This window comes from Pollicipes pollicipes, unplaced genomic scaffold, assembly GCF_011947565.3.
Source record: "Pollicipes pollicipes isolate AB1234 unplaced genomic scaffold, Ppol_2.1 Scaffold_4404;HRSCAF=5182_pilon_pilon_pilon, whole genome shotgun sequence".
Lineage (NCBI taxonomy): Eukaryota > Metazoa > Arthropoda > Thecostraca > Pollicipedomorpha > Pollicipedidae > Pollicipes > Pollicipes pollicipes.
Genome location: NW_023596484.1, coordinates 1,135 through 27,028, shown reverse-complemented (window position 1 = coordinate 27,028; position 25,894 = coordinate 1,135). Strand labels below are relative to the sequence as shown.

The 25,894-nt window shown below is 59.4% G+C and overlaps 1 protein-coding gene across 1 annotated transcript; it reads left to right on the top strand.

The window, feature by feature from the left end:
* Positions 1-215: 215 nt before the first annotated feature.
* Positions 216-23,819, top strand: LOC119097795 (serine/threonine-protein kinase/endoribonuclease IRE1-like; the record flags this gene model as incomplete). Its single annotated transcript, XM_037220767.1, is given in 24 exon segments — positions 216-464; positions 2,385-2,677; positions 3,713-3,873; positions 5,115-5,271; positions 6,543-6,663; positions 10,399-10,506; positions 11,334-11,410; positions 12,583-12,716; positions 13,056-13,267; positions 14,322-14,506; positions 15,372-15,542; positions 16,443-16,633; positions 18,008-18,124; positions 18,936-19,105; positions 19,623-19,813; positions 20,267-20,385; positions 20,820-20,961; positions 21,984-22,050; positions 22,053-22,174; positions 22,904-22,963; positions 22,965-23,006; positions 23,008-23,091; positions 23,591-23,647; positions 23,769-23,819. Coding segments are annotated over 23 exon segments (3,009 nt in total), but the record flags the coding sequence as incomplete, so codon positions are not given.
* Between the last annotated feature and the right edge of the window lie 2,075 nt (positions 23,820-25,894).

Sequence of the window (25,894 nt, the reverse complement as noted above, 5' to 3'; positions counted from 1 at the left end):
AAATGAATCCAAAAAGGCAGTCGATAAATATTTTATGAATAGAGTAGTCAAATATAAATTTACATGTTGGCTTTTGACAGATAAATACACCGAAATCGCCGGAAAATAAAGTATTTTTCACAAGGAAGGTCTTATTATCTTATTCTAAAGTGACGGATTTGCGACGAAATCGTCGAATGGTCACTCGTGAGCATCAAGTGACTTTTGAAAACAAGCACGCAGTGCGGGCGCGGGAAGCGCGTGTCGCGCTTAGGTAGTTTCTGTGATTGCTTACCCTAAATGAGAGGGGAAAGGACTCGGAACTACTCCCTTGTTTGTATATGTCATCAGTTTCGTTTTATATCACTGGCTACCGAGTGTTATTGAGCCTGCTGAAGAGTTTTTTCAGGACGTGAAGCGACAACTGAGTGCCAGAATACCAAACAGCATAAACACGTAGTTTCTGCATTTGGTCCATGACGCTGGTACGTAAATGGGTCTCAGTGCTTGCACATGGGAATGAGATGGTTTTTGATGTGAGTGGCATCACCAATTATTTTACTTAAGCCGTAAATGTCTCGTCTTCTATGTCCGGATTACATAAAATAGATGTACTGCTGGACATCTCTGCTTACGATGACATAAGGGCAACATTTTTTAGAAGTGTTCTCTTTGCAGCATTTTTAGCACTGCAATTTTTCTGCACACTGTTCAAGGGAATTGTAGTGTTGTAGAGGTAATTCCAAACAAAAATATTGTGACAATTTTTCAAGCAAATATGATAAAAAAGTTTGGCACAACAAAGCCTGGCTATGGTGAGCATGTGCACCAGGCTCATTTACTATGTCATCTGGGTGTTGGGTGAACCTGATTTTTCCTCACCAACACAATGCTGCCTAACATGGACTGCTTTACAGTCATTATGTAGAGTAAAGTATGTATTGAGTGTAGTAGAATCTAAGCTGGTGTTATGGGCAATATATAGAACCATGTTTTCTCAGTGTGGTGTGCTAGATCTGCTTTTTTGATGTTTTGTGTTCAATTTATGGATTTTGTTTGCAAATTTTCATATATTTTGGGGGGTAAAATATATCATCAAACATGATTTGTATAATTTTTGCTTGTTGTTTGCCCTGAAGCATCATATTTCCCTGCAACATTGACTGTGTATTAGATTTGGTGCTGACTGTGCCCTTATTATATATAAAATATATGCTTTTGCATCATTGTTGTTATGCCAGTGCTGACATGTTCTTGGTGGCACATATTTTTGCAGTAGGTACTCAGTGAGGTAAAGTAACAATGCTTCAATTTTAATATGAGTCTGTCAATGGAAATAGTATGCTGGCTATTCCATGTTGCAGTGAGGGAAGGGGCCTGAACACCTCCAGGTGAATGTGAAGATGCACGTCCTGTACCGTTCATGTACGTTCATGCAAGTCCGTGCACATTCCATGCACAACCAAACTGTTTGTACTTATATGACTAGTGATTAGGACTACTTCAATGCTTCATCATTTTATGGATATGATATTTGCTGTATTTGCTAGCCATTTTGCTTCCTTTTTGTGTGTCCAACACAATTCAAACTTTCAATAGCCATTGAGAAAATTTGTGTTGAGCTGTCATTGTTGTCAGGACTTTACAATGTCCTTGCCTACTGAGGCTACATGTTGTATGCCTCTCACCCTGCAATAAAGATGGGCTTCACTGGAGATGAAACTCTGTACCAAGTTTTAAGTTTCACTGATGAACAGTTTAACCACTGTGCTATGATATCCCACTTGCTGGGCTGACTTCATCAATTTGCTTACATATATTGTCCCATTTGTCCCAAATATTGCATTGATGATAATTTAATGCAGTTTTCTTTAAATGCCTGGAAATTGTTTGAACCTCCATGTGTAAAAGTGGGAGGGTCTGTTGCGACTTTGGCAATGATTCACATGTCATCACAGGTCATGCTATTTCTTTTGTTTCAGTTCATTGCAGCTAAGATGGCATATTGATCAAAAATGAAAAAAGTTAATTACAACAATATTGGTAATGAACACAGGAACCTCCAAATCAGACCATCCTGACTGCAGGGCAGTTTAAATCAAATAGGTGCTACTTCCTGTGGTCCAGACTGGCCATTCAATAGGAAAGTAATATGCAATCATGGTCTGGATCAGACTGCATAGAAAAAAGAAGCACAGTTGCAACTAAGCATCACACCATATCATAGCTCATTATTCTCAAGGAGTATTACACACCATAAGGTCAAATTTGTATGATTATTTTTTTAAATTTTCTTGATAATGTGCAATGATAATTCAAACAATGATAGTATGGGTATAAATAGTAGGGTACACAAGTGGGCATTATATAGTTGTGTGAACTTGTGTTGCCTATCATTCCCACAGATGCCACCATATCCAGACAGAAAATGAAGAGACTTTGTAAGATAGCCCTTCTTGGGCTTATATTTTTGATACATGCAGCTGGGAGTTTTGGGAAAGGAGAAGATAGGCAGGATACTGACTCACTCAGAAGGAATGAGTACTACAACAGTAACATGGATGGAGATGTTACCTTGGAAGATGAGCAGGAAGATACAATTGAGGAAGAAATTGAAAAGCTGGGGAGTGACATTAAGGCATATTTCAAGCACAGCGACATAGAGAAAGGTCACATAGATAACACACAAAAAGAGCAGGTAAGTTTATGTGCTCCAGATATTTCCACTTTATCTTTCTTTAATCATCATCTTTAATGTCTTTAACATCATTTAACAACATCATTCTTTAATATCTTTAATATTTAACATCTTTAACATCTTTCATCATAATCTAACATCATAGCATCATCTTTAACAGGGTATCATGATGCACCACACCTGATCGCCGCTGCAGAGTGACGTCACGTCATTGGGGCTTTACGACACACTCAGCTGCTGAGGCTATATGGCGTCACCTGCCTCTCACCCTGGCAGGAAGGGCAGGTGCCGCGGGGAATCGAACCCGTACCTCTGGTTTCCCAGACGCACAGTGGTTATCACAGACGCATTAACCGCTATACTACCGGCACCTCACACTGTGGAGTACTAAAGCCCAGCAAGCCAACCAAATTCTAGCTTGATGGCTTCTCTCAGTCCACACCATGATGGAAGTGAGTGCTTGGATTATTAGCACTTGTGCTCAGAACCCTGAAATCTCAGCAGAAATACTGTACATTGTGTAATTGTTGAATTATATGTAACAACAACAGATAAGAAGTTATTTTTCTTTGTCCATGGCTAGGTACAATTCAGTATGCTGGTAAATGATCTACAGTAAATGTCAATATTGGACCCTGGGCCCAATAGGCTTTGTATTGTGTCAAGTTGTGTGCTGCACAGGACCCCATGGCGTGAACCTTATCAGGTGCAACAACCCATCCACCCTACTGCTTTACCCTACCTGTGCCCCATCTCACCTTGCATGCCGTCAAATACTGCACCCTCTCAGCCCAGCATGCCACCTTCCATATTGTACTCCACTCCACTGCACTGTCCTCTGCCCCTGATCTGACCTGCCTGACCTGCCCTGACCTGTTCTGACCTGTTCTGACATGACCTGATCTGAACTGACCTGATCTGATCTGATCTGATCTGACCTGACCTGACCTGACCTGACCTGACCTGACCCGTGGCCGCCACACCGTGCGCTGTGGGCACCTGACACAGCTGAGGAGGTGGCCTGCTGCCTGTCAGGTATCGGCTGTGATCCCGACCGCCGACGAGGAGGACCTGATGCTGGTCTCCACGCTGACGGGCCGGCTGTACGGCCTGAGCCGCGCCTCGGGCACCGTGCTCTGGACGCTGGAGCGCGGCCCGGCCGTGCGCGCGCCCGACACCCAGCTGCGCCAGGCCGAGTAGGTGCCCGGCATCACCGCCGCCGCCGGCAGCGGGCGGTCCGGGGCCGCCGCGCGCGCCCGCGGCTTGTGTGGCGGCAGCGCTGGTGTGGCGGTGCTTTGATGGCTGTCCAATGCCATGGACAGAGAGGCCATGGTGCAGCCCGCTGGATTGTGATAGTTGGGTGGTAGTGTGATTGTCATCGTTTCAGTGAAGTCTGCGAGCTGCGACGTTCGTCTGCGTCTGCCGTGCTGTGATGTTGTGACGTCACTGTGGCATCATCCCTGCAGGGCAGCGTTTCCACCGAACCGTCGGACGACAGGCTGTATGCACTGTTGTAACGTCACTATGATATCATCCCGGCAGGGCGGCGTTCCTGCCGGACCCGTTGGACGGCAGCCTGTATGCGCTGTTGTGACGTCACCATGCCATCACCCCGGCATGTATGCGCCCTTATGCCGTCACTGTGACGTCATCCCTGCGGGGCGGCGTTCCTGCCGGACCCGTTGGACGGCAGCCTGTATGCGCTGTTGTGACGTCACCATGCCATCACCCTGGCATGTATGCGCCCTTATGCCGTCACTATGACGTCATCCCAGCAGGGCGGCGTTTCCGCCGGACCCGTTGGACAGCAGCCTGTATGCGCTGTTGTGACGTCACCATGCCATCACCCTGGCATGTATGCGCCTGTATGCCGTCACTGTGACGTCATGCCTGTGGGGCGGCGTTTCTGCCGGACCCGTCGGACGACAGGCTGTATGCACTGTTATGACGTCACTATGACGTCATTCCAGCAGGGCGGCGTTCCTGCCGGACCCGTTGAACGGCAGCCTGTATGCGTTGTTGTGACGTCACCATGCCATCACCCCGGCATGTATGCGCTCTTATGCCGTCACTGTGACGCCATCCCAGCGGGGCGGCGTTTCTGCCGGACCCATCGGACGACAGGCGGTATGCACTGTTGTGACGTCACTATGATATCATTCCAGCAGGGCGGCGTTCCTGCCGGACCCGTCGGACGGCAGCCTGTATGCGCTGCTGTCACGTCACCATGCCATCATCCCGGCATGTATGCACTCTTATGCCGTCACTGTGACGTCATCCCAGCAGGGCGGCGTTCCTGCCGGACCCGTCGGACGACAGGCTGTATGCACTGTTATGTCAACGCTATGACGTCATCACAACAGGGCGGCGATCCTGCCGGACCCGTCGGACGACGGGCTGTATGCACTGTTATGACGTCGCTATGACGTCATCCCAGCAGGGCGGCGTTCCTGCCGGACCCGTCGGACGGCAGCCTGTACATGCTGGGCGGACCGGGCCGGGACTCGCTGCGGAAGCTGCCGTTCACAGTGCCGGAGCTGGTGTCGGCGGCGCCGTGCCGCAGCTCGGACGGCCTGCTCTACACCGGCAAAAAGGTAGCGCACCTGGTCGCGAGCTATGATGTGCGACACCGGCCTCCCGGGCTGATGTGGGCTGGACTTCACGCTAGTAGAAGGGGCCGGCCGGGGGCTGAGTAGAAACGCATGCGTGCGGTTAGAAGGGCGTTATATGAAGGTTCAGGGAGAGGTCTATTTGTACACCAACAAACGTGTACTCCGAGGAGGGGCAAGGAGGGTGCTCTCGCACACCGGAGGGTCGGTGGTATGGGGACCAGAGGGGACCATGCGCACCGGTAGAAGGTGCCGCACTGTGTATAGGACAGCTGTCACGCGGCACCATGCCGGTGCGCAGACACTGAATCCTGGGGAGAAGTATGGCTTGGGGCTGGTGGTGAGGCACGAGCCTCCCACAGTAACAGCAGGCACCGCTGGTGGTCGGGCCACGGCACTGCCGTCTGCACATGGCAGGCGATGGCGCCGGGGGCCATAGCGCCCAGTAGCCTTCTGTTCACCGGCAGAAGAGCGCCTCCGGCGGCTCGGCGGGCGTGTGTCCTGCTCAGCGGGTGGACGCCGGCGCGCGGGCTGAACTGTAGCGAGCACGTCCCGGCAACATGGCGGTGATGGCCACAAGCTCTCAGCTCCGCGCCAATTGCGGTAGTGTCCGTCATGGGCGTGATGCCGTGGTCAGCGCGCTAACCTGGCGTGGTTTGTCTTTTGCATTAATGCGTACAGCTGCCAGCGACGGACTCCTGAGCGACAGCGGGTATTAGGTGTCAGCGACAAGCCCCCACGTCACAGGCCCATCGGCGTGACATAGCAAGACTAGGAAGTGAGCCCGCTGTCACCCGACCTGACCCGACCTGACCCGACTCGACCTGGCATGCTCCGAGGGTGCCCGCTCCGAGCGAACTTAACCTGACCTGATCTGCCCTGGCGCTGGAGCTGGGCTGTCATGGCCCCGGCCGTGAAGTGGCCCGTGACCTGACAGCGCCCACGTGACGACGGGTGGAGTGACGGGACCGGATTTAAATGCTGACCTGACCTGACATTTACCCCTGACCTTGACCCCTCACCTGGCAGGTGGACGGCTGATTGGCTGTGGACTGGGTGACGGGCCAGGTACATGAGGGCCTGACCTTGACCCCTGACCAGGCAGGTGGACGGCTGGCTGGCTGTGGACTGGGCGACGGACCAGGTACATGAGGCCCTGACCTTGACCCCTGACCTGGCAGGTGGACGGCTGGCTGGCTGTGGACTGGGTGACGGACCAGGCACAGAGGCCCTGACCTCGACCCCTGACCTGGCAGGTGGACGGCTGGCTGGCTGTGGACTGGGTGACGGGCCAGGTGCAGGAGGAGCTGACATCGGAGGGCTCCAGCCGCTCGTGCCCGGTTAACAGCCCGCACACTGTCTTCATCGGACGTACAGGTACGGGCACGACGCGCCAAGTTCGGTTGGCCGTTACTTGCTTTGGGAGCGTATGAGGATGTGCGACTGACCGTGGGTAAGTCAACGTTTGTGGACTGTTCTGTCATGGAAGTATTGGTCCTGTTGGATATCGCGGTAAGCTTGTAAGGTGCGCGTCAGCCATGGGGCTAGGCCAGCTGAGCCATGGCTGCGGTCCGTGACGACGGCCGGCGGTTTTGCTTGCGCTTGCTGCTGGCTCCCGTTATTGGCATGTTGTCGGTGCTGCGCTCGCCCCCTCCCCCTGCTCCAGCTGCCGCGGCAGCAGCTGTGCGCCGGCGGTGCCCCCCCCCCGCCCCCCAGTCTGCAGCGGCCTGCCCCCTCGTCTCGACCTCGCCCCCTCCTGCGGCGGCGTCTGGCGCTGCCCCCGCCCACAGCCGCAGACGCGCGCCGCCGGTATTGATCCTGTTGACAATCACACCAGCTCGGCGGCCACACGGCTGCGGCAGCGTGTGGTGCCACAGGTGGCCGGCGGCTTATACCGCCGGATTTGTGGTGTTCAGCGTGTGGCTGTGGGCTGGGGGACCGGGGCAGAGTGGGGCGTCCTCTGGCGGCAGGCGGTCTCGAGTGTCGGGGCCGTCCGGAAGCGTAATCACTGCAGCGGTGATCAGCTGCGTCTTGTGGACAGCTGGCGGGTAGTCACCTCAAGGCGTAGGGCTGTTGAGACCGTGTTTTGGGACACGTGAGTGTCCACGGACATGATTTGGATGTGCCGATTTTGATTCGTGTCTCCCAGGCTTGACGCATGGGGCGATGGTGCTTTCATATTCCGGTGTTACAACTAAGCATTTAACAGTTGCAATGTTCCGCCGTACTGTGGTCTGACAATGAACGCGAGCCAATTTCGAACATACGAAACAACATAATGAGTCCGGCGCGGCGTCCCAAAAGCCCGCCGCGCCGTGATTGGTCGCATGGCGAGACGATCAAGCCGTTGGCAGCGGGGCTGGCGGCCGCCTCAGCTCCGCTGCCTTCCGGCTCCTGACCCCGCACGATGGAGGGCGTGACCCGGCGCCGCGTCAGCGAGCTGTGTAGTGACGTCATGCACCTGGCCTCCATGCCAAGCTCGCATTGGCGCAGAGCACGCGACGGAGGCAACGAGGAATCCGCACTGACGCCGACTGGACGCGTGGACAGGCGTTCGGAACCGTTTTCGGTGCAACGTTCGTGAGCGTAGCGGTCGGTCGTTGGTTCGCTATTGAACGTAAAAATGAGGCGGGCACCCCCGCCACAGAACCGCGGCCCCTGAAGCCCCGGGGGGGGGGGGGGGGGTCCGGTTTGCCCGCCCCCAACCGCAAAGGTCAGTAGTAGGTTGGCCACGATAAGCGGCCGTGCGGCCCGTGCAGTGGGAGTAGGACTGGTTCGCCGAGTTGTACCGGAACCTGTTCGGAGCCGCCAGGATTCCGGCTCGGCCACCGGCCCAGCCGACTGGCCCGGGGTCTCCCGCGGTCGGACAGCCGAAAACCGGCACCGCGGGCACGGGCGGCGTCAGGGGATCTGAGAGGGGGGCGGGGGCGGGTACACGAGTGTGTGGCACGTCTTGCAGGCGCTGATCGCTACAGAGGCGCCGGATGCGTGACAATGCGTGACGTGTCAGCCGCGCCCCTGTCTGAACGCAATAACTTCAGCGCACGGTGCCGGGATCTCGGCGGTTTCTTGACGTCCGATCTTGCCTGGCGCGTGAACGGCGTCACACACGCGTCACTGACGCCGTGGCCGTGACGGCCGGTGTAGCGTGACGCCGTCACAGACGGCGGTCGACAGCAGACGGACCTGTGTCCGAACCAGCACCGCTGGCACGCCGCCCCGAGACCGGGCCCCTGTGTCCAGACGGCGCCTGGGTTGTGCTGTGGCTCTGGTTGTTACATCACGCGGCGGCGAGGAAAAGTGGAAGCAGGTCCACATCTCGCCGGGTGCTGTTGAAGCGGTGGAGTTTTCCTATGCCACCCGCCCCCTGCCGCTGTCGTGCAGGGTGGAGCGATGCTGAATTGTTGACGTGGCAAGCCCAGCAAACGGCATACACAGCAGCTGACTGATTGACGTCATACCGGGCGAAGCGAGGAATGCGCTTCGGCGGGGTAACTCCGCTGGGTCACGTCCCGCAGAATGGGCGTTGCCGAAGTTACGAATAGGCTTACATAATCAAGAGCGGTCTGGTGGCGTACACTGCTGGTATCAATGGGAACCGTGTACGGCGTACACTGCTGGTGTCAGTCGGGACCGTGTACCGCATACACCGCTGGTGTCAGTCGGGACCGCGTACCGCGTACACTGCTGGTGTCAGTCGGGACCGTGTACCGCATACACCGCTGGTGTCAGTCGGGACCGCGTACCGCGTACACTGCTGGTGTCAGTCGGGACCGTGTACCGCATACACCGCTGGTGTCAGTCGGGACCGTGTACCGCGCACACTGCTGGTGTCAGTCGGGACCGCGTACCGCGCACACTGGTGGTGTCGGTCGGGACGGTGTACCGCGTACACTGATGGTGCCAGTCGGGTCCGTGTACCGCGTACACCGCTGGTGTCAGTCGGGACGGTGTACCGCGTACACTGCTGGTGTCAGTCGGGACGGTGTACCGCGCACACTGCTGGTGTCAGTCGGGACCGCGTACCGCGCACACTGGTGGTGTCGGTCGGGACGGTGTACCGCGTACACTGATGGTGCCAGTCGGGTCCGTGTGCCGCGTACACCGCTGGTGTCAGTCGGGTCCGTGTACCGCGTACACTGCTGGTGTCAGTCGGGACGGTGTACCGCGTACACTGCTGGTGTCAGTCGGGACCGTGCACCGCGTACTTTGTTGGTGTCAGTCGGGACCGTGGTGGTGTCAGTCAGGACCGTGTACGGCGTTCACTGGTGGTGACAGTCGGGACCGCGTGATCGCGTACCCCGCAGCGGTTCTCGGCTCTAGAGTAACATGGGAGCTCGCTGCGTGCTGTTCGTGCAACGTTCGGATTATAGCATGCAGGCATCGCATGATTTTCGCCTTTTTTGGGCAACCTGCCACTTAGTGCTGCTGGGTGGGTCACGAAGCGCGGTTCAGCCGTGGCTCGTGCCTCACCTGTCTGGCAGACGTGAACTGTGGCGCGTTAGTCTTCATGCACTCGGACAACGCCTCGCGCTGCGCAATCTTGCCAAAGTGTTTGATATGTATGAGGTATCATGTTCGTGCGGACATTGTTTCGAATTCAGTCACGCGTCTCTCAGCATGATGACGGCGGGGGCAGAACAGGCATTGCCCCGGGTAGTTTGTTTTGTTTCATCTGCAAACCTCCGTGTCCGGCTTGGCTTGATCGTAAGTCGAGCTGCCCCTCCTCCCTTCCCCCCCCCCCCCCGCTCTGCGCCCCCTGAAACCACGTGCGGATTATTGTGTCTCACTGAGACTTCCTCCCCCTTGCGATGGTTACATCGATCGCTGTCAGCATTTGAGGAAGCGCTCCCAAAATCGCCAATGGGGACAACGCCATGGTTTAAGGGGAGAGGGAGTTTAATCGTTAGACTGCAGCGAATGTATGAAGCTCCGTCTGACGGTATTCGGAGCATGTTGTTGACCGTTTTGTTACCAGTTATCCGCTACTTTTCGCCATCGCCACGCCCATCGCCACGCCGCATTTCGCCATCGCCTTCGCCGCATTACGCTCCGCTGCACATCTCTCTGGTGCATGCACGACGTCTTGACGCGGTCACTTCCTGTCGGCAGAGTACACAGTGTCGATGCACGACAGTAAGGCGGGCAGCCGGCGCTGGAACATCAGCTTCACCCAGTACTCGGCGCTGGAGATGCCGCCCGAACTGCTGGCCAAGTACCGTGAGTGGCGCCGGGCAATCTCCTGGGAAGTCTGCTGGACGTCCAGATAGAGTCTGCTGGACTCCAGGGGCTGCTGGACGTCCAGACAGAGCCCACTCGGTCCGAGCCTGTGGGCGAGGGTGATCTGCGCCCCTGGAGTGCCGGGGCTCTCCCAGAGCGCTGGGTGTCATGCGGCGCATGCCGTGTGTTGGCCGCACCCTCTCACGACCCCTGGTTATGAACCGTTTGGCGAATACGGCCCTTGCGCCGCCACCACTCATCGCAGCATGTACTCAGGTCTATTGTATACTGAAGATGGATTGGTTAACGTGTGAGTGGTCTTGCCGTCGTTAGCGTATCGTATTGAAAGAGATGACGGTGGTGGCTTATTTCCAACGGTCCCTCAATTTCTTGTCGACGTCAGGCTTTGAGCGAGTTGTGTATGTCGCTAATCGGTCCGTCGTAGGCACTTACTAGATCATAGTGACGTGTTTACCAACGCTTGTGCTAATGATCATCAATCACCAAAAGCTCAACAACACAACGCAACGCAACTTATCACCTCGTCGTCGTCAGCAAATGCAACCCCAGCACCTCGTCCATAAGTTCGTTCATGACTACAACTCAACGCGCCACGATTTATAATTTCCTAAGTCGATTCCTACTAACATCGACTCCGCCATGGTGACGTCTACACGGGGGGCTGCAGGTTCCCTTCTGTCAGCTCCGCCCTACCCGTGTCTATCAGGGCTGACAAGCCGGCGTTCAGCCGAGTCCGTGAGACGTGGCCGCGTGCCGCGCGGCGCGGGGCGGCTCCGTGACGCGCGCTGTGCCGCCGTGTGTTTCAGCGATGAACCATTTCTCCACCACGTCGTCGGGCCGGATCATGAGCTTCAGCCGGGAGACGGGCAGTCACCTCTGGCAGGTGAGTCCGCGGAGACGCAGCGACGGCCAAACACGCCAGGGACGTGGGGTAGACAAGGGACACGGGGACAGTCAAAGACGCCAGGGATATGGGATAGACACGGAACACCGGGACAGTCAAAGACGCCAGGGATATAGGGTAGACACGGGACACAGGGACAGTCAAAGACGCCAGGGACATGGGTTAGACGCGGGACACGGGGACCGTCAAAGACGCCAGGGACGTAGGGTAGACGCGGGACACAGGGACAGTCAAAGACGCCAGGGACATGGGTTAGACGCGGGACACAGGGACAGTCAAAGACGCCAGGGACATGGGTTAGACGCGGGACACGGGGACAGTCAAAGACGCCAGGGACATAGGGTAAACGCGGGACACAGGGACAGTCAAAGACGCCAGGGACATAAGGTAAACGCGGGACACAGGAACAGCCCAACACATCAGGGGGATGGAGAAGACATGAAGCATAGGGGCAGCCAAGCACGCCAAGGACGTGCGGTAGACAAGGGACACGGGGACGACAAAACACGCCAGGTCACTTTCACCGCCGATCACGTTTGGCTATTTCTGCTTTAATGCGGAAGTGGTGTGAAGGGTGGATCGTTCTGATTGCCTTTGACTAGTGTCGAACGGTGTTCGCAGCTCTGACAGCGCACAAATGTAAGCCAGTTTCATCGACCCGAAGCCCTCGGAGCCGCTCTCATTCCGTGACTGACCGGTGCTGTTCGTGTGACGATGCCTGTCGTGTTTCATACATGCCCACCAGCGTGTCCCGTCTCAGCCGCCAGATGGTGGTAGCGCGACAGGCGCGCGATGTTGTGGCCGCTGCCGGCTTGATGTAGCTCGGATGCGTAGTGGTTGAGTGGATTGGCGCCTTTGGATCCCACGTGGGGGCCCGGGCTGTGGTCCCCGTGGACGCATGGGTCCTGAGCGCTTACGTGGCGTCGACAGTCGTTGACGCTCTATGGAATGGCACGCGGCAGCGTGCGTCGCGTTCTCGGTACAAAGGGGCCTCATAACGCTCAACACGTTCGGCGAATCGATACCAGTCAACCACCACCTGTTGCGCCGGCAATCCGTTCATCTCCAGCCGATACTTCAGCGTGTCATTCACCACCTGACTTGCGGGCGAGTCCATCTGACGGCGCCGCCGCCGGCGTCCTCCCCCGCAGACGGAGCTGGACTCGCCCGTCGTCGCCGTGTACGCGCTGGCGTTCGACGCGCTCTACGCCGTGCCGCATACTACCGTGGCCACGGAGACGCTGCGCGCGCTCACCCATGACGTCATGGAGGCCAGGCAGCTCGTGTGAGTGGCCGCAGTGTGACGTCACGTCGTTGGAGGATGGCGTCACCTCCCGTTAGCTGTGTGCGGTCGTCACTGAGCGGCTGTTAAGCTTGGTGAAAGAGAAATGAAGAGTGTTACTCATGACAAGTGACCGTCTAGCTAAGCTTAAGGCTTAAACTTGTTCCGTGGAACCCTGCCTTTGCGTGGAACAGGCACGGCTCGTCCTGGGATGCTGCGTCTCGTGACGCGTCAGCTGGCTGGTGAGGGTCACGCGCTCCCGAAAGCTCTCCAGAACCCGATCGAGTCCCTGAGTCCCTCGTCGCGTCGTCTGCCGACTGACTCCCTCGCCCGTGCTCGCAGGCCCACCCTCTACATCGGCGAGCACAAGCACGGCCTGTATGCGCTGCCGTCATTGGTGGACGCGTCAACCGTGCACGTCATCACCAGCCAATCACGGCGCCCGCTGATCGACGGGCCGCGCGACGGGGGCGGAGACTCGGCCACCGGTGGCCAATCAGGGAGCTACTTTAAGCTGCACGACGAGGACAAGAAACCAAAACTGCTGCAAATTGGTAAGACAACGGCATGCAGTGTCAAATGCTGCACATACTTGGATCCACGCGAGTAGCGAACCCCTTTTGTGGTGATATGGGGGTCTGCTGATTGCATTTGGCTGTTACCAGTCGCTTCAAGTATCGCGTTATGTTAAGACCTTGTTTCATCAGCATAATGTGAGATCGCTGACATCGTCTGACCTTTTGATACATTACATTTTCTGAGCGCTGCCTGGCCCGCTTGCAGTGGGTGCGCCCGAAAACCCCGAATGATCGTCACCCATTACGTCGCCGACCGACATGACTCCGGACCCCTGTCGCTATAACACGGACCCCGGCCACTATAACACGGACTCCGGTCACTATAACGGACCCGAATCACTGACGTGTAGCACGTGATCCGGCCAGAGCTGACATCTGATATGGGCGCCATATGGCCGTTGTAGTCGGGGCGCCCCAAAACCCAAATCATCATCAGCTGACATCTGATGACCTCTGACCTTGGCCCAAGGTCACTGTGATGTGCCTTAGGCGCCCTGCCAAAGCGAAGCTCCAGTGACGTCATCATTTCACTATGACCCTCCTGCCAAACAACATTTCGTGAGCAAATACAGATTTTTGCGAACGTCATTGTGGGTCGGCGCTAAGACAGATCCCTTAACAAGAGGCGCCTCTGTGCGTGTGTAATGTGAACGTGACAGTCGACTGACGGCCGCCACGGACGCGGGCCCACGTGTGATGTCGACCGCCGCCACCCCGACGGGCTGGCCACCGTCACCGAGCCGTCATCCGGACTCCGAGCCGGAGCCGACCTCTGGTGACTTCTGGCCCTGATCTCGGGTCGCCAAGATGTGCCGAACTTCAGCCGGTCGGAGTTGACCTCGGCCAAGCCCGCCGTCGTTACCTCTGGCGACCTTTGTGACCTCTGGTGACCTCTGTGACCCCTGAATGACCTCGGACCCCGATCTCAGGTCACTACGGTGTGCCGAACGTCAGCCGGTCGGAGTTGACCCCGCTCAGCCCGCCGTCGCTACCTCTGGTGACCTCTGAGTGACCTTCGTCCTGACCTCAGGTCACTACGATGTGCCGAACGTCAGCCGGTCGGAGTTGACACCGCTCAGTCCGCCGTCGGGGGAGCGGGGTCGCGCCGCCCGGCCCAAGCCCAGCACGTACCTGCCGCCGGCCTGGACCGAGGCTCAGACGCAGACGGAGGCCGCCGACCGGTCCCGCCGCTCCTGGCTCTGGCTCTGGACTCAGGTACGGCACCGACGACGGGACGGGCCGTGGCAGCGGCAAAGCCATTGGCACTGGCAGGCGGCGGCCGCGGCGCCGGCGGGCAGACGGCGATGGCGGCGGCGGGTAGACGGTGGTGGCGCCGGCAGGTAGATGACGATGGCGCCAGCGGGTAGACGGCGGTGGGAAAGGCAGACAGCACGGACGTCATGCTGTTTCGCCGCGCGCCGTTCTGTGCTGTTGCCTGTGTTCGTCGGCGGTGTTGGATTCCTGCGATGGCTGCTAGATAACACGATCGGATGTGTGTCTCTGCGGCCGCGGTTGGCGGTGTACAGCAGTGAGTGATGGGGTCAGAGGGCAACTCGGATCCTCAGACCTGCGGTCAGCGTCGTTCTGCCTGGTATTGAACCGGCGGCAACCAGTCTGAGAACCCTATGGCGCATATAACCCCGGTCTGAGAGCCCACATACGGCGCAGGTCACAGTGATGGTATGCGCCAGCAGTGCGAGCACAGCGTACATTGACTGTCTAAAAACCACGACAGGCCATATGTGTAAATCTGTTCGTCTACCGTGGTTTGGCCTGCTACATAGAACTGATCTGCTGAACTGCTGCACCTGTGATGACCGTTGTTGACCTGATGCGCTTCGAGGTGACCTCTGGCCTCGTCGCGGCGCTCACGCCCGCGCCGTGCCGATCCCTGGTCACTCGGCGCGCTCTGGGATGACCTCTGACCCCAAACCGAACGTCGGTTTCAGCTCCTCCCCGCGCGGACCCACGATGACCCCCTGCCCCTGGTGTTGACCCCTGACCCGTGCCACCAGGCGCGCACGTTCTGACCCACGATGACCCCCTGCCCATGGTGCTGACCTCTGACCCCTGCCGCCAGGTGCGCACGTTCAACGTCACATTCCTGCTGTCGGCCGGCGAGTGGGCGGCGCTGATCTCTGACCTGACGGGGTCGGCCGACCCAATGACCTCGGCCGCCACCGAGCGCGCGCTGTTCGTGCTGACGGTGCTGGCGCTGGCGGCGCTGGCGCTGGCGTTGCTCCGACGACGGGTACGGGCGCTGCTGCGGCGCGGGAGACGCGAGGCCGTGGGCGGGCTCGCGAACCGAGGGTTGTTGACCTACGCCGTGGGGCTGGCGTCTGGATGGAGATCCCTCTGATTGTTTGACCTCGTGCGGGCGTTGTTTGTAGGTGTTAGATATGTATATTTGAGCTTCCATCGCAGTGTGTGCGCCGGTGCAGGATAGATAGAAGTAAAGAAGTGCTTGAAGCTGATGCACTGGTAGACCCATGCTATCCTTTAACCCGAATAGTATCGGATCTTTGCCCCGGAATATACAAGAGACCTGTTGTTGGTGACAATCCTGTGCGGCTGGGAAGGGGGGCATGAGCAGGCTGTCGACCATCTTTGCCCACCCGACCCAGCGGCATCACCTGCTCCATGACAGCACTGGCACACCCTTGAACTGTGGGCCCACTTCGGGGACCTGCTGGGGGCGCTGTCCCGGTCCTGAGGTTTCCTGCGGCTCATGTGTGTTTGTGTGAACCCTGTACTTGGGGATGCCTCGTTCGCGATCTCCTGATCCTCTGGCTGACTCTCTGTGATCCTGTCCTGGCCGAGCCCCGTGTGGCTCCGGTCCTTTGTGGTCTGTCTTATCCTTCGCTTGCGTGTCTGAACTTGAACCTCTGTCTGATCTCCCCTGACCACTGTACATCCTCTGTCTGAACTTTTATCCCCCGCAGACCTCCAGCCTGTCCGTTTATGACCCTGAGCATAGTGTGGCCCCTATCTGGCATCTGTTGGGGGGGGGGGGGGAAGGGTCAGACCCAGGATCGATCACACGTTACTCCGGTTCGACTCCCTTGGCAGCGCGGTTCTACTCCCTTATGAGCGCGGTTTGACTCCCGTGTGACGCCCCGCGCCGCCTGACCGTCGCGCCTGACCCCGTCAGGACCGGTCTCAGCGGCCGTCGTGGCCGACGGGGCCGGCCTCGGGCGCCGACAGCACGGGCTCGCGCGGCTCCCAACGTCACGTGACGGCCGACCTCGAGCAGCTGGAGGACGGCGTCGTCCGCGTCGGCAAGATCGCCTTCGACTCGGACGCCTGCATCGGCAAGGGCTGCGAGGGCACGTTCGTCTTCAAGTGAGTAAGCGGGACGGGACGGGACGGGACGGGACGGGACGGGACGGGACGGGACGGGACGGGACGGGACGGGACGGGACGGGACGGGACGGGACGGGACGGGACGGGACGGGACGGGACGGGACGGGGCCGGGGCCGGGGCCGGGGCCGGGTCCGGGTCCGGGTCGGGGCGGGGTGATGATGTCGTGGGCCGTCTGTATGCTGACCGCTGTCACCGGCGCGCCGTGGCCGGATGACCTGACATCTCTCGACGGACGCCGCCAACGAGTGAGTGAACGGCCGTGGCGTCGTGGGCGCGCCCGGTTGGCAGCCGCCGCGGGCCGTTTGAGGCTCGCTAGCGGTTTTCCAAGTTTGCATCCCAGTCTGCACGAGGTGGTGACGCTGGGTGATGCAGTGATGATGTGCATTACTGATGGATCCAGCGCCGGTGGCGTCAGTGTAGTACAGCACACTACCCACGGCGTGGTGCTGAAAAGCCGTGTGGGCTGTTCCACACACAGACGGACGTGCTCCCGCATGAGCTTGTTGAACTCTTCGCTCGTCGACAGTCGGTATGCGGGTGCCATTCGATTTCTATTGCAATGTATCATTGGCTGTTTCTCTTCAATTTGTCCTGCAAAATCGTCATCCCCTCAAGGTTAAGTGCATGTAACCCGTAGGTTGTTCATTTCATTAGTGAGGAGCGTTATTAACATAGATAAGACAGTTATAGTATAAGCCTTAGTCCACGGAGAAAGACCAGGAGACAGCTTACCCGAACCCAACTATATGTCCATTCTCCTGGTTTTTCTGCGAGGAATGAGGCTTATACTACTGCCTCATCTATGCATGTAATCAGGTATGATCCATGAGCTATGACATGCAAGGAACATCTGGAAACAAGCCGCGGTGCGCCCTGCTGGGATCTGACCACCTATCGATTGACGTCACGTTACGTGATATGATTCGACCCGAATATGATAGACCAGGTCACGACCTGACCTGACTCACCGAGGACATGAGCACAGCTGCACCAGGCTGTCGTCCGATCTGAGCATTTTTCATGACCCCGCCTTGACCCGGCCTGGCAAACTCCGGAATCCCACCGCGTCACCGTTCCGTGTCACAACCGGACCAAGTGCGACGCGTCCAGCACCCCGACCTGTCCGGACCTGGCCGCGCGGCCGTGCTCAATCTGACCACGACCGGACCGCGCCAGACCGCCTGACCTGACCGCCGTCGCAGCTCCACCTGACCTGACCTGACCCGACCGCGCGGCCGTGCTCAGTCTGACCGGACTGGACCGCGCCAGTCCGCCTGACCTGACCGCCGTCGCAGCTCACCTGACTGCCGTCGCATCTCACCTGACCTGACCTGACCTGACCTGACCTGCAGGGGCTGGTTCGACGGCCGTGATGTGGCAGTGAAGCGGCTGCTGCCGGACTGCTTCACGTTCGCCGACCGAGAGGTGGCGCTGCTCAGGGAGTCGGATCAGCACCCCAACGTCATCAGGTCAGTGGAACTGACACCGAGGTCATCAGGTCGGTGGAACTGACACTCCAGGGTTAGCTGGGCGGTGGACGGATGCCCCAGGGTTATCAGGTCAGTGAGGCTGGCACCCAGGGTCGTCAGGTCAATGGAGCTGACACAGCAAGGCCATCAGGTCGGTGAGAATGACACACCAGGGTCATCAAGTCAGTAAGACTGGTACACTGGGGTCATCAGGTCAGTGCAACTGGTACCCCAAGGTCATCAGGTGCGATGAACTGACATCTCGTCGTGTTCTGGTCAGTGATCGGGTCAGTGAGACAGTGGACGTCACCAGGTCACGGAGTGTTACCGGTTGGCTGCTCACCGACCTCACCCGATGACCTTTGCTTGACCTCCCATACGGAGGTCCCAGGGCCATCAGGTCTGGAGTATGGAGGCGCGGCAGACCCGCCGTCCGTGTCAAGATGTCGCCGTTCGTTATGTGTGGCAGGGAGGAGGGGGGGGGGGGGGGGGGGGGGGGGGGGGGGGCGGCGATGTAGTGGTTAACGCGTCTTCGTTAACCTCAGCGCGTCTGGAAAGCCAGAGGTGCGGGGTTCGATTCCCCGCGGTACCCGCCTTTCCTGCCAGGATGGGAGGCAGGCGCCGCCATATCTCAGCAGCTGAGTGCGTCGTAAAGCCCCAGCGACACAATGACGCACTTTTGCTGGCACTTGCAAACCAACAACATACTGTCGTTGGTATTCGCCTGGCGCTGGTTGCGGTGTCCGGAGTGGGTGCCGTGCGGCGGGCCTGGGCGGTGTCGTCGCTGGCTGACGCCGTCCGTCCGCCCCAGGTACTTCTGCATGGAGCAGGACCGCCAGTTCCGCTACATCGCGCTGGAGCTGTGCCTGTCCAACGTGCAGGACTACGTGCTGGGGCGGTACGAGGGGCCCGATATAGCGCCGCTCGCCATCCTCAAGCAGGCCACCGCCGGACTGGGCCACCTGCACCAGCTCAACATAGGTCAGTTGTGAGGGACTGGGCCACCTGTACCAGCTCAACATCAGTCAGTTGTGGAGGGGGAGGGGGTCTGGGACACCTGCACCAGCTCAACATCGGTCAGTTGTGGAGGGGGGAGACTGGGACACCTGCACCAGCTCAAAATCGGTCAGTTGTGCTGCAGACCGAGCACAGACGTTGACGCGTCCTTGAACTCACACCGTTATGACCAACGTTATCCGGTCGCGGCGCGGTTGGGCTGGCTGCTGTACGTGTTAAGATAAGATCGGGGATGGAATAACTGCGATGAGACGGGCACGCCGTCCTCGGCCGCAAATCCCCTACGTCACAAAAGTGGGCCGATGGGGATTACAACCGATGGAGTTCTGAATCACTCGATAAGTATGTGTCTCTGCCTTGATTGAGCTGTGAGTGTTAGGGATAACACCGCTCACCTGCCGCAGCGGCGCCCTAGCCACGACACCGCCCCTGCCGTCCCCCGGCGCCAGCTGACCTCCTTTCCTCTCTCCGCCTTCCGCAGTTCATCGCGACATCAAGCCTCATAACGTGCTGCTGGCGGCGCGCAGCGGCGGCCAGGCGGTGGCCATGATCTCCGACTTCGGCCTGTGCAAGAAGCTGTCGCGCGGGCGCGTGTCGTTCTCGCGCCGCTCGGGCGTGGCCGGCACCGAGGGCTGGATCGCGCCGGAGATGGCCGACGGAGAGGGGCGCGCGGTGAGTGTGGGGCGCAGGGGAAACCAGGGCAGGGTAGAACAGGACAGGGCAGGGCAGGACAGGGCAGGGCAGGGTAGGGCAGGGCAGAGCAGGGCAGGGCAGGGCAGGCAGGGCAGGGCGGGGCAGGGAAGGGCAAAGGGATGGATGAACCGAAGGGCGGCCTGGTTCAGCCGACACGCCTTCGGCCTGTGCCCGTGTCCCGCCGCTCGGGACGGACGGTCCCTGACCTGGGCGGTCAGCGAACATCTCAGGCGATTGTCACGGACGTGAGTCACCGCCGTCTAGTAATAGCCTTGTGGTCCGTGGCCCCGACCTTGACCCGGCCTGTGCCCCGGCCTCTCCGGCGCAGACGGGCGGGGCAGACAGACGTGTTGGGACCTTGGTCCGGCCTTGTTGCCACGCAGTGTGACCCGGGCCATTCTGCGACCCCACGACGCCCGCCCCCGTCCTCAGACGTGTTCCGTGGACGTGTTCTCCCTGGGCTGCGTCTTCTACTACGTGATGAGCGGCGGCCACCACCCGTTCGGCGAGTCGTTCAGACGCCAGTACAATATCCTCAGCGGCGAGTACAGGTCAGCTCCCCCCGCCCTTTCTCTCCCCGGAGTACGTGTCAGCCGTGCACGGGATCTTTGTGGCTGGTCCAGGTATTGAGCTAAATCCGATCTCTGGTGCATTTGGAGCATGTTATGCGCTTTTGGCAATCGACGTTGAGAGAAGGGTGGTCAAGTATAGGCTGGTTGCGGGTAGGTCGTAGTGAAAGATAATTGAAAGATTCAAGCATCTTTGATTTGTTTTCCTGGACTTACGCGAATGTTACCCGGAAGAATGGCGACGGCTATGATAACGAAAAAGATCAGTGGATGCAAATTAATGTGAGGAGCGGTGAACTAGTAGCCCAAAGCCGTTCTAACAAATACGCAAATGTCGACGAGCCGTGTGGTGTGAGCCAATGGCGCCGCGCCCTGTGCGTCACCGCTGACGCCGCCGCCGCCACCGCTGCCGACAGTCTCTCCCTCCTGAAGGACGTCACCGGCGTGTGTCTGATCCGACGCATGCTGTCGACGCCGGCCGAGCAGCGGCCGCTGGTGCCGGCCGTGCTGGCTCACCCGTTCTTCTGGCCGCCGCAGAAGGTGCTGCACTTCTTCCAGGTGAGCGCCGGCGGTGTCCGCTCCCGTGCGGCCCGACCCCCGGGCTGGCGGGGTCGGCCCATGGCCGTGCACGCACGAGGGGAGGGGGTGGTGGGAGGCCGTGCTCGCGAGGATGTGGGTTGAGGCTCGCCATTGGCTGTTTTTCGTTGGCTCCGTTGCGTTATGCGGCGTGGGAGATCGCGACACTGGTTGACGAAAATGGTGACGGGTGTTGTTAAGTGAACCGGAGTAGATATGGAAGCCTTTGGTACTCATAAAGCGGTTTTGAAATGCTGCTGTACCTCTCCCAGATTGTTCCGCCGCGCGCTGCGTGACTGCCACTTCATTCTTCTTCGCGAGCTTTCGTGGTTCGCTGTTGCAATTAAACTGAGTGCAGCATCTTGTGTCTGCCAGAAGAAGGTCCATAACGCGACTAGGCCAGACCTATGTGCCGGGCCACGTCGGCTTGACCTCGAGCGGCGGATGATGAACATTGATCGCCCGCATGGGTTGCATGCCGTCTCTACCGGTGCTCCTCCGACTCCTGTCCTTCCATAGGTGTAGTGAGTACCCCTCTGTCTTGGGATTTCGTGACTTCGGCGACCTCGGCGACCTCGGCGATGGGCGGGTGTAACCCTAAGGCATTTCTCCGCTGGAGTCAATCTTCCTCCCCTCCCAGGCGGACGATACCTGAACTGGATCTGTCCTTGACCGTACGACATCCCTAACCGACCCTGCCCTGCCGTGACCTTCTCAGTGACCTTGTGGCAGACCACACCTGACGCTGACCACCTGTTACCCCCTTGACCCTCCGGGACAGTCCGCGCCTGACTCTGACCCTGACCGTGACCTTCTCAGTGACCCCGTAACGCTAGCGGACTTACGCCTGACCCTGACCACCTGTTACCCCCTTGACCTCCGGACAGTCCGTACCTGACCCTGACCGTGACCCCGTGACCTCCTGGCATAGTCCGGCACTGACCGTGACCGTGACCGTGACCGTGACCGTGACCGTGACCCCGTGACCCACGCGCCGCCGGCAGGACGTGAGTGACCGGATCGAGAAGGAGGCTCCGGACTCTGAGCTGGTGCGCCGGCTGGAGCGGCGCGGCTGGAGCTCTCGGGCGGCGACTGGAGGGAGCGCATCGACCCGTTCGTGCTCAGCGACCTCGGCAAGTTCCGCTCGTACCGGGGCTCCAGCGTCCGCGACCTGCTGCGCGCGCTCCGCAACAAGGTACGGATCGGGCCGCGGCACTCCGCGACCGAGCCCGGTCAGGGGGAGGGTCGTACCTCAGCGGTGTTGATAGATACTAGGGATCAAGAGCTACTGGGGTCTTGAAGTGTGAACTAGCGCGCAGTCGTTGGAATATTGGGCCTACATTTGAGATGGCTGAATTCCTCTGTGTAGCGTATGTAACGATTTGGCACTGGGTGGCATGAGTACAGCGCGCAGCGTCGTGATCATGTCTCGTATGTGGCTCACCATGTGGGACATACGTGTTGTGATTCATGATGTGAGACACACGTGTTATTATTGTCTCGTGTGTGACTCACCACGTGGGATACACGTGTTATGATTATGCTCATGTGTCACCCATCATGTGGGATTCACGTGTCATGTGATTATGTCCATGTGTGTCACCCATAATGTGTCACGCATGTGACACACCTGGTATTGCGCGAGCCTGCGTTGGATGTCCACAGTCGTCCGATGGCGCTGTCCAGGCCACAGGGAGGGGTGATCACGTACGGATCGTCCCAGCTGCCCCTCCCCCCCCGAGCTTCTACCCTACTGCGACAACCATGCACATCGCAGCCACTGACATCCAGTGGCCGCTGCAGCCGTTACAGCGGCGGCTGCCTTGCGAAGAAGCACAGCCGTGGGCGGACGGCACCAGCGGCCTGTGCGGGAGAGGGCCGGCCGGACCGGACGTATCGTGACGACCCCCCCCCCCCCTGGCAGAGGAACCACTACCGGGAGCTGAGCGAGGAGGCGCGGCTGGCGCTGGGCGCGATCCCGGACGGGATTCGTGCGCTACTGGACGGGCCGCTTCCCGCGGCTGCTGGCGCAATGTGTGGTCGGCGGCGCAGGCGGTGCGCAGTGAGCCCATGTTTAGCAAGTACTACTGCGGCGAGTACGACTGGACGCTGGTGAGCAGGGCGCCTGGATGGATGTATCGTGAGCTGTATGTATCGCCGCTCCAGGCCGGAGCGGCGGACAGTCCGGCGACTGGTCCGCTGTCGTCTGCGGGGTGGTCCCTGCTGGGTCACGCTATGCCTCGGGTCGAGCATAGTGAAATGTGGACCATGCAGGCTAGGGCCAATTGAAGGTCGTACAAAGGCCATGGCCAACATTGGGCATGCAGGCAAGTGAAGGCCATTGTTCTTTAGATACGAGACAGGCAAGAGTGAGCCGCGCGCTGACAGTGCACGGAGTATGGCCGAATACGTGTCACACGCCGGGCCAGCCACAGATCTGTCTGACCACATGCGAGCCAACTGGCTACGTCTGCCTTCAAGTGTCTTGGAACCCCCAGCCAGCTGCCTCCATGGCTGGCTAGATATAACCTGCCAAACTTTAGCCGCGCCTCGCTAGATGTCACCACCGCTGGTACGCGTCGCCGCTCACTAGATGTCGCGCCGTCGTCAGGAGCCGGACCCAGACGCGGTGCCGCCGTGGCAAGCGCAGCCCCGCGCGCCGCTCGCCGTCGCCCAGCACGTCGCCGTCGCCGCGCCGCCGTCCGGCGCGCCGGGGAGGCCGTGGCGGCGGGCGCTCCGCCGGCGCCGGCGCCGAGGAGGCGCGCGGCCCCCTGCTGCCCGGCTCCCAGCCGGGCATGTCCCTCATCGGCGCTCTGCTGGAGACGGACGCTCGCAACCGGGTGAGGGTCGGCAGCGGGGAGGGGTTGGTGGGGAGGGTAAGGGCCACTTGCGGTGGGAGATGGTGGGGTGGGTGAGGACCACGAGCGGGGAGGGGATGATGGAGTGGGTGAAGGCCGACAGCGAGAGGAGATGTTTGGGGAGGGCGAGGGCCGACAGCGGGGAGAGGGGGTGGAGGAGTGAAGGTTGTAGACACGTCAGGAGTGCGTCAGGGACGTCCTAAAGCTGTCCATGGTTGGTTTTTGTTAGCTGATGATTAAGTAGCTTAGGTACTTTCAGCAAGAGTATTAAGTTGCAAACAGCTCTCCTCCGTGGCATCCTGCACCAAATGGGATCATTGCAGCAGAAATATGTTGCAACTCTCAGCCAATGTCCGCTTTATTCTCCTGCTGGAAATAATACCTTCCTTCATCCTTCAAATACCTTCACAGTACCCAGAGCATAAGTTCAGAATGCCAAGTTATACCCGAAATGAACTGCGAAACTTGACGGCCACGAGCCCATCACACGAGCCCATTACACGAGCCCATCTCACAAGCCCATTACACGAGCACATCACGGGCACGTCACACAAGCCCATCACACGAGCCAATCTCATGAGCCCATCACACGAGCCCATCTCACGAGCCCGTCCCCACAAGCCCATTCACGAGCCCGATCACGGGCACGTCACACAAGCCCATCAAACGAGCCATCTCATGAGCCATCACAACGAGCCCATCTCACGAGCCCATCCCACAAGCCCATCTCACAAGCCCATCAAACGAGCCCATCTCACGAGCCCATCACACGAGCCCATCTCACGAGCCCATCACATGAGCACATCTCACAAGCCCATCACACGAGCCCATCTCACAAGCCCATCAAACGAGCCCATCAAACGAGCCCATTACACACGAGCCCATCCACGAGCCATCCCGAGCCAGCCCACGAGCCCTCCCACGAGCCCATCCCACGAGCCCATCACACAAACCCGTCACACGAGCCGATCTCACGAACCTATGTCACGAGTCCTATCACACTAAGCCATCACACTAGCCCATTTCACGAGCCCATCACTCGAGCCCATCACACGCAGCGGTCTGTCACCTGTGCCGGTCCACCGCCGGCTGTCAGCGCGCGCCACCTTCCGGCGAGCTGCTCCACTGACCCGCCGATGGCCGCCGCCGCCAGGGAGCCGGACGCGCGCGAAGGTGGCAGGGCGCGCTGTCGGACGATGAATCGGCCGAGCGCGTGCGGCCGCGCCGACGTGGTCGACAAATCGGTCCAGGAGGGCGGCACCCTGGTAGGAGGAGGCCGACGCCATCCGGGGCGACGCGGCTCTCGGCCCCCGACCCGTCGCGGGCGGCGCCGGCTGTGACGCGGTGCGACGCGGACGGAAACGGGCGCGGACGCCCGCCTGGTCGCTGGTTTTGGTATGCGGCGTTGCCGATGATTGGGGCATAGCCCCCAACCGCCACCCACGCTCCCGCGGGCCTCTGACAAACCGGCGAGAAAAAAAAAAAACCCCTGGCGTGCGCCGTCGCAGTCTGGCGACGGTGGCGCCATCGCAGTGACCACTGACGCCCAGCTCCGTCGCCGCCGGCGCCGGCGCGGGCGGTCTCGCCTGCCCGGCGGACGCCAGCGCCCCCCGGCGGGGCGGCGCCGCGCGCGCACAGACCCTCCGGCCGGGGCCTGCGGTTGAAGGCAGGCCGTGGTGCCCGCGCAGCAGGCGGCCGTCGGGGCGCGGCGCAATCCGATGGCCTCCTGGGCGGACCGGGCCTAGCGCCGGCGGCTGGACGTGGAATCTCTCCAGCTGTGTGTTTTACGTGTGTGTGTTTGGTGTGGAGCTCCATCACTGTTGGCGCGCTCGCAGACATAGTTGAGCGCGCGCCGCCGCTGAACGCGAGTGCTTTACCGCCCGAGTCTAGTGTTGGGTGGAGGCTGTTTATGGCGCCACGGTTTTAGCTGGTAGTGACCGGGAGGACGGTAGATGGCGCCATCTACCCGCCATTCAGGACGTGGGATGGCGGGAGCTGCGAACCCACTTGGGCAATGTGTTTCGTGCGGCCGTCAGAGGATGGCAGATGGAGCCGGT